At 45.7% G+C, this 12,457-nt stretch overlaps 1 protein-coding gene and 1 long non-coding RNA gene across 2 annotated transcripts in view; both read right to left on the bottom strand.

Annotated features, from left to right (window-relative positions):
• The window catches only part of LOC310742573, a 403,250-nt gene that overhangs the window by 225,738 nt on the left and 165,055 nt on the right, over positions 1 to 12,457 (bottom strand). The window lies entirely within an intron of this gene.
• The window catches only part of GPAT3 (glycerol-3-phosphate acyltransferase 3), a 29,924-nt gene continuing 21,514 nt past the window's right edge, over positions 4,048 to 12,457 (bottom strand). Inside the window, exons 8-12 of the mRNA XM_083571561.1 lie at positions 11,646 to 11,701; positions 8,983 to 9,068; positions 7,028 to 7,156; positions 6,342 to 6,421; positions 4,048 to 5,139 (exon numbers count right to left, since the gene is read on the bottom strand). Of these exons, the coding sequence (XP_083427687.1) occupies positions 5,019 to 5,139; positions 6,342 to 6,421; positions 7,028 to 7,156; positions 8,983 to 9,068; positions 11,646 to 11,701 (472 nt within the window). The 3' untranslated portion in view covers positions 4,048 to 5,018. The remainder of the gene's footprint in view (positions 5,140 to 6,341; positions 6,422 to 7,027; positions 7,157 to 8,982; positions 9,069 to 11,645; positions 11,702 to 12,457) is intronic.

The raw sequence follows: 12,457 nt of genomic DNA on the forward strand, positions 1-12,457 counted from the left end.
TTTTATTTATAATGCATCTCTGGGTTATTTGTGGGGCATAGGAATTTGTTCATATTTTTTTTCCAAAATATAGTCCGGCCCCCCACAAGGTCTGAGGGACAGTGGACCGGCCCCCTGCTGAAAAAGTTTGCTGACCCCTGATCCCACCTCTGCTTAAAAACCTCCAGTGAAGGAGAGTCCACAACCTCCTGAGGGAGACCGTTCCACAATGTACGTATTTTATTTGCATAGTAATATAGAAACATAGGAAACTGCTTTATACGAGTCTATCAAGCTCAGAATTGACTACTTTCAGGGGCAGCAGCTCTTCAAGGTTTCAGCCAAGAACTTTTCCCAGCCCTACAAGGAGACACCAGGGATCGAACCTGAGACCTTTGACACACAAGACCATGCACTCTGCCACTGAGCTGTGGTCCTTTGCTTACTTCAAAATGTGTTAAGCCCCTGCTGCTGATCCTAGAGGCCTCACCACAGAGTAGGACCTCAGACTTCTGCCTCAAAGCCCTGCCCTGAAAGCACATCACTATATGTTGGAGTCTTTTCTTTAAACCAGTTTTACATAGTGCCTGCTTTTGCATTAGTAACCCATTAAAACAAGGATGGGAAGGGTGGCAATTGCACACCTCTAGCTAAAGGACTACAATTCCTATCAACGCCAGCTAGCATGGCCACTGCTCAAAGATTAGAAAAGTTTACAAAAGCATTTATACTGCAGTTGATATTTTAAAAATCTCCAAGAATTTTTTCTATTATTTTTTTTAAAACACAAAAATTAAAATAAGGGATGATGGGAATTGTAGTCCAACATCAGATTGATGGGAATTGTAGTCCAACATGCAGTTTCCCCATTCTGGCTTTGTCTGTTATGCTTATTACCAGTGCAGAAACCAGGCAATTGAAAAAGGGGGAAGCCCTTCAGTTCTCCTGCCATTTCACCAATACAGTGGTACCTCAGGTTAAGTACTTAATTCGTTCCTGAGGTCCGTCCTTAACCTGAAACTGTTCTTAACCTGAGGTACCACTTTAGCTAATGGGGCCTCCTGCTGCTGCCGTACCACTGGAGCACGATTTCTTTTCTCATCCTGAAGCAAAGTTCTTAACCCGAGGTAATATTTCTGGGTTAGTAGAGTCTGTAACCTGAAGCGTATGTAACCTGAAGCGTATGTAACCCGAGGTACCACTGTACTTATTTGCAGTTTTTATTTTATTTTTTTTACATTTATATACTGCCTTTATTTCCAAGGATCTCAAAGCGGTGTACATGGTTCTCCTCCTCCTCATTTCACCCTCGTGACAACCCTAGGAGGTAGGTTTAGGCTAAGAGATGGTGACTGGCGAAAGGTCACCCATCAAGCTTCATGGCCGAGTGTGGGGGATTCGAACCCTGGTCTCCCAGGTCCTAGTCCAACACTCTAGCCATTATGCCACACTGGCATAGCACAGGAGGTCAACAGGTATCCCAAAGATATTCCTCACCAAGTTTGAAATGCTGCATGGAAATCAGTCGTCAGTTAAGTGGAATTAAGACCTCAACAGGAAGCTTCTGACTGCACCTGATCCACGCAGGTGGCGCTGTGGTCTAAACCACTGAGCTTCTTGGGCTTGCCAATCGGAAGGTCGGTGGTTCGAATCCCCATGATGGGGAGAGCTCCCGTTGCTCTGTCCCAGCTCCTGCCAACCTAGCAGTTCAAAAGCATGCCAGTGCAAGTAGATAAATAGGTACCACTGCAGTGGAGAGGTAAACGGCGTTTCCATGCGCTCTGGTTTCCATCACGGTGCTCTGTGCTCCAGAAGCTGTTTAGTCATGCTGGCCACATGACCCGGAAAGCTGTCTGTGGACAAACACTGGCTCCCTCGGCCTGAAAGTGAGATGAGCGCCGCAACCCCAGTCACCTTAGGCTGGATTTAACCGTACAGGGGTTATTTACCTTTACCTTTTACCACCTTAACAACATAAGAGCAGCACTGCTTGGATCAGACTCAAAGTCCACCTAGTCCAGCATCCTCTTCTCAGAGTAGCCAATCAGATGCAAACTGGACTCTGTCCACCTGTGTTTGCTAGTAACTGGTAAATGATACCTCGGGTTAATAACTTAATTCCTTCTGGAGGTCCGTTCTTAACCTGAAACTGTTCTTAACCTGAAGCACCACTTTAGCTAATGGGGCCTCCCGCTGCAGCCGCACGATTTCTGTTCTCATCCTGAAGCAAAGTTCTTAACCCGAGGTACTATTTCTGGGTTGACGGAGTCTGTAACCTGAAGCGTCTGTAACCCGAGGTACCACTGTATTTTCAGAAGCATATTGCTCAGCAGTGGAACTAGAACCTAACCATCATGCCTAGTAGTCATTGCTGTCTTCTCCATGAATTTTGTCTATTTCTCCTTTAAAGCCATCTGACAGATCACTGCATTTTGCAGGAGTGCATTCCATATCTTCCAGCCCATGCATCTCCCATGCAGACACTGCCAGGCTTAAGATCTGGATCAGTATCCGTGCCCCATGTCTGCGGAGGCTACATAAGAGATGTGATGGCCCCTGAGATGGTACCTAAGACCGTGGGACGCCCACGCTGAGCCCTGCACTCTGCCAACTGCTCAGCCTCCACAAAGTACAGGCAGGGAATCCCATCCAACTGGCTGGGCTATGATGGATAGCATCTTCCTTTCCCTTGTACTGCATTCTGGAATCCAAGCAGCAAGAGTTCTCCATTCCACCTATGCCCTCCTCGAAAGAGAGAGATACTGCCTGAAGGGTCAATTTACTGGCACATCTACAGCATCAGTACCCTCGCCCCATTTAAGTTGTTCGCAGGTAGCATGTCAAAAAAGGAGAACCTTGCGTCTGTTGGTGAATGGTGGGTGCACATGATTGACGGGTCATCAACACCCACGGGCGTTTCCCATGAGCGGCAGGTGGCAAAACAATCCAATTAAAAGGTCCCACAGCCAGCTCCATATGGAGCTGGCTGACCTCACCGAAAGAATCCGCGACCAGAAAGAAGAGGAACACCAAGAAGACTGGAAGAAATTTAAAGACTATTTGAATAAATATTGTAATATTAAAGATATGTAACCACTTGAAAGAAACAATTAGGCCTAGGATTAAAATGGAATTAAATTTATAAATAAGAAAATGTACGATAAGGAAAGCTTTGTAATATGATTAGGACTGTGATATGGTCTTTTGAAACTGATATTGGAACTGCTACATAGAATTACTAAGAAATTCGGATGGAAGAGATTCGAGGAAGTCAAATATTATGTTTATGAAGATGGATGGTACTTAATTTTAATTAATTAAAGTGGTAATACGTTGTATGCATCTTTTTTCTCTTTTTCTCCTATTTTTTGTTTGTCTTTATTATTGTTAATCTCTTCTTTTTTTACTATGTTTATCTACTGAAAATAATAAATATTATTTTGGGGAGGAAAGGTGCCCACGGCCTCCACAAAAATCTGTTGATCAAATAACTAAGAGCTTTGAAAGGGAGAGCGTGCATTGGTTGCATCACTTCTGTATTGGTTGCACAGCCGGAAGCCACTCTGGGAGATCTTCAAACTGAAATTATGGGGTGGGTGGGAATACAAACATCCAAAATCAAAAATCAAAAAATAAAAACCTGCCTCTGTGATCAGATGTCTCTCCCTGTATTGTGCGTACAGGTCTTCATTTGGGGGGGGGGTGAATGGGAGAAAACAGGGGCACGGAAAATGAGCACAAAACAATGTGCAATCTCGATTACAGAAATCAGCTTCCCATGAAGCTCATCTTCGGTTTTTAAAAAACGGAGATATGCTTGAGAGTGGCAACACAGGGGAAAACTCTCAAAAGCCACAAGGGAAATACAATTGACACTGATAGGGGCTGAGGCTCCAGGAGCTTCTATTAGTTCTCTGGTCTTTCCTGACAAAATTATGTAAAAGGTATTTTAAGTGCATAATTCATACAAGCACATGTTTTGGGCGACCTTGGCCCAGGTTTCTATTTTAAGTGCCAACTATGCACAGCTGTGGGGAATGAGTAAAAAAAAGGGGGGAATGCTAACACTAGTAGAAATATAGAATTTATTTCAATTTACAATAAGGCAACATAACATTTCTCATACAGGAAGTGACAGATACACATATAGGGCTGCTGCCAACACAGACCATGGAAGAAGTGCATTTCATCAGACACTGTTTACCTCCAGTATTTTTTCCCCTTCCGACTTTTTAGCGTTTTATTACAAAGGGAGCAGAGTGATTTTTTAAAAAAAAAATTTTTTTTGAGCGTTTCAACCACTTGCTCTTCTCCATTTCGCGAGGGGTGGGACAGCGGCCCCCCAGACTGCATCAAACATTTTTCCAGACAGTTCTTCTGAAAGATGGAGTGGATTTCTACAAGAAGCAACCTTTTTAAAAGAACAAAAATAAAAACAATGTCTGCAGGCTGTTTTGGTTCCTCACTGCAACTGTCAAGAATAGCCACCAGTCAAGGTTTCATTTTTCTAGTTGTTCATCCTGGTAACACTAAATGACATTCACTTCCTCCCTAAAAACTTATCGGCAACAACAAAAATACACCCATCAAAAACAAGCCATCAAAATGTTAGACCACCTATTCAAACAATCAACACACAGCAATCCATCAGAGTGACCATAGAGGAGTTTTCCAAACTTTCCATAACCACTTAAACAACGTTGACTGTTATTTGTACAAACTACATAACTTGGGCTCGATTTTTATTACTGTTATTATTATAATCATTATCTACAATCCCCCTTGGGCAAACATTCAGAAGTTGCTGCCTGGGATTTTCCCATTCTGCTTCAATCCAGTCCTCTTTTCCCAGACATCAAAAGCAAGAATTCACCAGCGGACAGTGGCAAAACCAACAAGCCACAGCTGAAGGGAAAACAAAGCGGTGCCTTGGCTCTCCCCACACTAGGTGCTTTGATTTCTTCTCTTTTCTAATGGGGGGGAAAACAATCCACACGTTTCTATAGCGATGAGGCATGGAAAGCGTCCGCCAGAAGAGATCAGTCAGAGTCTGCTGGTCGACTCGACAAGGCTCCATTTCCTATTATCATCTTGCTGTAGTTCTTCTGCTCCTCTTCCTTGAAAGTCTCCTTGACTTTGGCTCGTTTCAAACCTCCGTCCCTGAAAAGAACAGGGCAGAAAGGGAAATGTATGAAGTAGGATAAAGATGGCACTCCTAAGAAGGCTGGCTAGCACAAGGATTCCCAACAGGACGTCTCCCTCTTCTCTCCCCAAATCATAGAATTGGAGGGTTGAAGGCCGACCCCCTGCAATGCAGGAATATGCAGCTGTCCCACACAGGGATCGAACCTGCAACCTTGGCATTATCAGCACCATGCTCCAACCAGCTGAGCTATCCAGTTGATATGCTACAAAGGATTGCAGGAAGTTAAAGGGGTATGTGGAGAGAGGTGAAAGGAGAAGGCGGTTGCACAACCAAAAGTCATTGCAATCGCAGATCTGTTCAGCTGGACACTATTGCATTTGTTGGCAGTGCTCAGAGCAGATCAAGACTGCAATCCTAAGTGCCATTTGTGGCGTTTGCCCGTTCGTTTGAACATGTCTGTACAGGGCGAGAGAAAGGGTTAATAGGTAGACCAATAGGAAAGCCGGAGGCGGAGCCTACCTGTTTATAAAAGGGCTTAGCCCGGGGTTTGAATTAGCTAGTTGGTTGGTTTTAATGGGTTGGCTGGTTGGGAAAGGCAGTTGGGAAAGCAGTTGGCAGAGAGTTGGAAATAGAGAGACAGTTAGTGGAGTTGGTTCTTGTGTGAGGGGAGGTAGAAGAGTTAGAGACAGGATAAAAATAAGACTAAGAAGGTAAAGAGTAACAAGGTTTTGAATGCAGTTAAAGTTTATTTGTGTCTGCAATAAACTACACTCTTCTTTGTTAACTTAAGAACCTGACTGAGACTAAGTGATTTACCGGGGAGGACCTGGTTGGTGGCAGCGGATTAGTGGTGTACGGGTCCATAGTCTGTGAGACGACTGGGGGCTCCGTGCGAACGCCACACCATTTACTTGGGAGTAAGCACCATTGAACTGACTAGGGCTTACTTCTGAGCAGACCTGGTTAGGCTTGCACTGTTACTTCTAGAATCATAGAACTGTAGTGCTGGAAGGGACTAGTCCAACTCCCTGCAATGTAGGAATCTCAACTAAAGCATTCAAGACAAATGGCAAACTGAATTCTAGGTCATTACCACCCACTGCTGAAATTTAAGGCACTAAATTTTTGCAGAGTACTCTCTAATTTCTCTCTCTCTCTCTCTCTCTCTCTCTCTCTCTCTCTCTCTCTCTCTCGGACATAGTCTCATTTTTCTCACCAGGGCAATTCTGTAAGTCCTCCTTGACGAGCGATGGCAGACTTCACCCTGTTAGCAAACTGAACGGCATCTTCTCCTTCCTGCAAAGAAAGAAACAGAACGCAGTTGTCTGTAACCCACATATAAATGCAATAAGGAAGTCAACTGCGGACTTCTCAAGTTTAGCCAGGAGAGGGAGAGAAGGGGGTTGACAATCAAAACAGCATCTCTGGTTAAAAGGTAAAGGGACCCCTGACCATTAGGTCCAGTCGTGGCTGACTCTGGGGTTGCGGCGCTCATCTCACTCTACAGGCCAAGGGAGCCGGCATACAGCTTCCACGTCATGTGGCCAGCATGACTAAGCCGCTTCTGGCGAACCAGAGCAGCGCACAGAAACGCTGTTTACCTTCCCGCCGGAGCGGTACCTATTTATCTACTTGCACTTTGACGTGCTTTCGAACTGCTAGGTTGGCAAGAGCAGGGACCGAGCAATGGGAGCTCACCCCGTCACAGGGATTCGAACCGCCGACCTTCTGATCAGCAAGTCCTAGGCTCTGTGGTTTAACCCACAGCGCCATTCGCGTCCCTTGCATCCCTGGTTAGCTTGCCCCCAAAAGTTATAAAGGCACCAATATGGGCCGTTCCTCCTGCTTCTTAAATGGCAGTGTCTGTGCCAACTCGCCAACAATGCAAAAAAGGTCAAATACCTCTCTCGTCACTGGCGGCAGGTACCAGACGTGGCACACAATGGCCCAGCTGGTCATGATTCGCAGAAGGTAGCTGACGATGCCGTGCTTGCTGCTGTTCCAGAAGGCGTCACCAAACTGGGGGTCGTACTACAAGAGGAGGACAGCGTTTGAGAGTCACGCTCACGGCCAACGTGAAAAGGGCCATTTCACAAGCCGTGTTAGAAGGAGCATTTTTGGAAGGGAGCAGAAATTCCCAAATGGTGTAGGGCTGTGAGAAGTTAACCAAGAGTTCAAAGGGTGAGGGGGGGGGCAACCATTAGGCCAGCGGTGAGACAACCTCTCGCCTATGGGCACAATGAGGTCCAGCAGGCTCCCCCCATTTGGCTTGCAAGGTTAGCATTCATGAGTGGTGGGGAGCTGGCAGATGAAGATGATGGAATATATGGAATTTGCTGAACTGACTGGGAGACTCCGAGACCAGAGAGAAGAGACGGTGGAAGAAGACTGGGAAAAGTTTAAAGACTATCTGAAAAAAATATGTTAATACAGTGGTACCTCAGGTTACATACGCTTCAGGTTACAGACTCCGCTAACCCAGAAATAGTGCTTCAGGTTAAGAACTTTGCTTCAGGATAAGAACAGAAATCGTGCTCCAGCGGCGTGGCGGCAGCAGGAGGCCCCATTAGCTAAAGTGGTGCTTCAGGTTAAGAACAGTTTCAGGTTAAGAACGGACCTCCGGAACGAATTAAGTACTTAACCCGAGGTACCACTGTATTTAAATCTTAGAATAGCTTTGGAAGTGGATATAGGCTGTAGAGTTAGAAGTAGAAGATAGTGTATTTTAAAACAGTATTATTTGTAAGTGATAAAATGTGAAGATTTTTATGGTAAAAGTAAGCATGATTAAAAAAATGGTTAAAAATTATGATATATGTAAACTGCTAAAGATGAGGTAAAATGAAAATCAGACAGGGGGACTTGGGGAAGCCCACCTAACAATGTTTAGAAAAAATAAGGATAAGGTAAGAATTTGTTTGTATTGTTTGTTTTTTCTGTTTGTGTTGTTTAGTTGTGTTATAAAATGAATAAAAAATTGGGGGGGGGGGAGTGGTGGGGAGCTGGCTAATTATAGTCAAGCCTCCCTATTGTACTGAGGCTTCCGCTTTCAGTTTTCGGTCTTCAAACGTTTCAGAAGTCAAACGGTCTTCCGGAACGGATTACGTTCGACAACCGAGGTTTGACTGTGGTCTGTAGATAGTTAGTACAGTGGTACCTCGGGTTACAGACGCTTCAGGTTACAGACTCCGCTAACCCAGAAATAGTACCTTGGGTTAAGAACTTTGCTTCAGGATGAGAACAGAAATCGTGCTCCGGCAGCGCGGCAGCAGCGGGAGGCCCCATTAGCTAAAGTGGTGCTTCAGGTTAAGAACAGTTTCAGGTTAAGAACGGACCTCCGGAACGAATTAAGTACTTAACCCGAGGTACCACTGTACTGGACTTGGTGCCATGGGTTTATGGCACACTGCTCCCTGGAAAGAGACAAATCTGCTTTCAGATGTAAGAACAGGAAAAGACTGGTTGCGTTTCATTCATTCCTCTGCCTAGTCCCTTTTTAGCAATGCTCAGGGATGGAGGAAGCTGAGCTTCCTGATGCTGGCTCTCACTTGCATCTTTGTCCAGTTTAATGTATCTGGAACCTGTCTGGAGGCATCTCCAGACTTCCATGCCTGCGTTGGGAGTCCATGAGATCCAGCAGCAGCCACACCTTGCTGGGAAAACATGGAGAAGCTATTGCCGTCCAGATGTTGCTGGTCTCCAGCTCCCAGTGGCCTCAGCCAACATAGCCTGTGATCAGGGCTGATGGGACGTGAAGTTCCACACATGCAGAGAGCACTAGGAATAGCTGTCCTAGGAACCGGCTAGAATTGGCTAGAAAACCTTCTAGAACCTAGAATATTTTTGCGTGTTCTTACCTTGATAGCAACTGGGTAGATTGTGCCACCGATTTCAAAGCTTCCCTTTTTAAACATCATGACCGAGGTGTTGTTTATACAAGTGCCTGGTTTTTTAAAAAGAAATAAGAGACAGAGCAATCAGTAAACACAAACCCAGATGGAGCATTATTCACATTAGGCATTAAAGTCCTGAGTTGCAGAAGGCTGTATTGAACTAAGTTGACCCGATTATGCCAGGACTTCTGATTGCTCAATGGATCTTTATCCTCTCCCTACATCCCTACCACATTTTTTAATATATTTATTTTTGCAGGCTGGGGGTGGGGTGTTGGGGGAAGAAGAGGGAGGGCAAGTTCCATTGTGCAAGCTGGAGTCGTTCCGTGAATGACAAAGGAACACAGGGAGCTGCCTTGTGCAAAGCCAGGCCATGGGTTCACCCAGCTCAATAATGTCTGCACAAGGGGCAGGGCCATCTTTACCCAGGGGTGAGGGGCACCCGGGCGCCCAATTCTGAGGAGAGCCAGGCGCCCGCCTAAGCTCTTATCTACCTGTTATGAAATAACAAATAATTTTGATCAAGCGAGAAAAACAAAATACATATATACCTAGGTATTACTGAAATGTATACCTGCTTCACTAAAGGGCGTGTCCACTAAAGGACACTAGTGGGACGCGGGTGGCGCTGTGGTAAAACCTCAGCGCCTAGGACTTGCCGATCGCATGGTTGGCGGTTCGAATCCCCGCGGCGGGGTGAGCTCCCGTCTTTCGGTCCCAGCTCCTGCCCACCTAGCAGTTCGAAAGCACCCCTAAGTGCAAGTAGATAAATAGGTACCGCTTTATAGCGGGAAGGTAAACGGCGCTTCCGTGTGCTGCGCTGGTGCTGGCTCGCCAGAGCAGCTTCGTCACGCTGGCCACGTGACCCGGAAGTGTCTTCGGACAGCGCTGGCCCCCAGCCTCTTAAGTGAGATGAGTGCACAACCCTAGAGTCGGACACGACTGGCCCGTATGGGCAGGGGTACCTTTACCTTTACCTTATACCTGCTTCACTAAAGGACTTTCGACTTTGTGCACTCATTTACCAAAGGCGCGCCGTGCCAAAGGCAGCGCTTGTCATTTACCACAGTGGCGCTTGTCAGTAAATAAATTAAAAAACAAAGTTTGTTTCTTTTTCCTCCCTTCTTTTGTGAACAAGAGATAAGGCGTAAGCATGGTGTGTGACATAAGCACAATAGTCATACCTCGGATTACAGCCGTTTCAGGTTGCGTCTTTTTGGGTTGTGGACTGCCAAAACCCAGAAGTACCGGAATGGGCTACTTCCGGGTTTCGGCGGTCGTGCATGCACAGAAGCAGTAAGTCGCGCTTTGCGCATGCGCAGAAGCGCTGAATCGCAACCTGTGCATGTGCAGATGCGGGTTGCGAACATGCATCCCGCACGGATCACGTTCCCAACCTGAGCGTCCACTGTAAAAGTTAATTTGGGGCTAAACTAAATTTGGGGGCGCTGGGCGGATTTTTGCACCCCGGCGGCACATACACTAAAGACTCCCCTGACAAGGGGTATATGCTGGATGCCAAGCCACATATCAGGGGGAAGGAAGGGACAAGGGCAGAGAGAAGCTCAGCCACATCGCCTTTATTATTTATGTATTCATCATTATTATTTGTTGAATTGTTTGTCGCATTACCTTGCCCAGGACAACCTAAAGCCACTTACAACCACCCAGACGAAAACACCCCATGCAGACACGTGAAAACCAAGAGAAAATAAGAAATTAACTTATTTCCCTTGGTTTTCATGTATCTGCATGGGATGTCTGTGGCCCGCTGCTAAGTGGCCACAGATAGTTAAATTAGGCCAAAAGCCTGGCTATAATGCTTTTGCCTGGTGCCTAATGAAAGGTGCCAATTGAACCTCCCTGGGGAGAACATGCCACAAATGGGGAGCCACCACAGATAAGGCCTGCTCTTGTGTAGCCATGGAGGAGGCGAACAAAGATGGGCCTCATATTACGATCTCACTGTTTACGGTCATATTCTGCTGTTTTCCTCCATAAGACTGTCACAAGAGAGGATGTTCTCGCAGGAATTTGATGTAACCAACCTGAGGGGAACACCTCACGGCGAGGGAAGAGTCCAGGTGTGACTTAGATAGTATTAACATATGGTCTGCGTGTGTGTGGTTTGGGAGCTGCACGGTCAGGGAAAAAACAATGCTGTCCAGGGTTGTAAAGACTGCGGAGAGAATAATTGGGTGCACTCTTCCCACCTTGGATCAAATCTATGCTTCCAGGTGCTATAAGAAAGCTGCAGAGATAGTGCAGGATAGTGCACACCCCGGAAATGATCTCTTTCAGCTTCTGCCTTCTGGAAGAAGGTTCGGGGTTTTAAAGACTAGGACTAGCCGCCTGAGAAACAGTTTCTATCCAAATACGATTTTGGTTTTAAACACAGTGTAACGTAGTCTCTATGGGAGTATATTGTATTTAATTATGGGGTATCAGAGTTTTTAGGGGGTTAACCAGGCTGGGATAGCTGGGTTAGCAGGCGTGTTGGTTTTTGAATGTCTGATGTAGATTTTTCAATTTCGTTGTTCTGTATGGGACAATGACAATAAAGATTATCGTATCGTATCGTAATTGTTATTAACCCACAAATGAGGGAACAGAAGAGTGTGTTTTACCTTCTGGAAAAATTAAAATGGGCAGCTTCTCCTTATTCGCAACATGTTCCCTCAACCTGAAAGAAAAGGAGAAATATTTCAGTCTTTGCCTCAGTACTCAAGAGGGTCTCTTGGAATTAATCTGTTTCCAATAACTCAGAACATAAGTAGAGGGTTGCTGGATCAGGTCAAAGGTCTAATCCAGCATCCTGTTCTCACAGTGGCCAACCAGATGCCACCATGGGAAGCCCACAAGCAGCAGCCTTTGATGGCAACATCCTCTTTCAAAGCCATCCAAGCCAGAGGCCATTGGCAACACCTTGCAGGAGCAAATTGCACACCTTAGCTCTGTGCTGTGCAGTGAAATATTTAAGAGTCAAGCAGGCCAAGTGGTTCTCAGATCGGGAGGTACCTTTCAAGGTCCTCCTCTTCAAAGCATCGTTTCAGTTTGGTGTGGGTGGGGAAGAAATTTTACCAACAGAAGGAAGGTAAGGTTTTAAATTGCATTTTTACCTGTATTTTAAATTGGGTTTTTTTCCTATTATGTTTTTACTGTAATTTTACTGGTGTTAGCTGCCCTGAGCCCGGCTCTGGCCAGGGAGGGCGGGGTATAAATAAATATTTTTATTTTTATTTATGTTGTTGGCAGTGGCTGCAAAGCAGCTGCATGGACTTGCCAGAGGGGTTTGGCTTAGTAAGCCGGGATATTCAAGGAGCTGCATGTGGGTTTGCAAAGCACTTTTGCAGCTGCTTCACTCCAGCCAGCAGTTGAACAAGCAATAAATAATATTATATTATATATTATTTATACCCTGCCCATCCGACTGGGTTTC

Source organism: Podarcis filfolensis (genome assembly GCF_964270895.1).
Source record: "Podarcis filfolensis genome assembly, chromosome: 9".
Lineage (NCBI taxonomy): Eukaryota > Metazoa > Chordata > Lepidosauria > Squamata > Lacertidae > Podarcis > Podarcis filfolensis.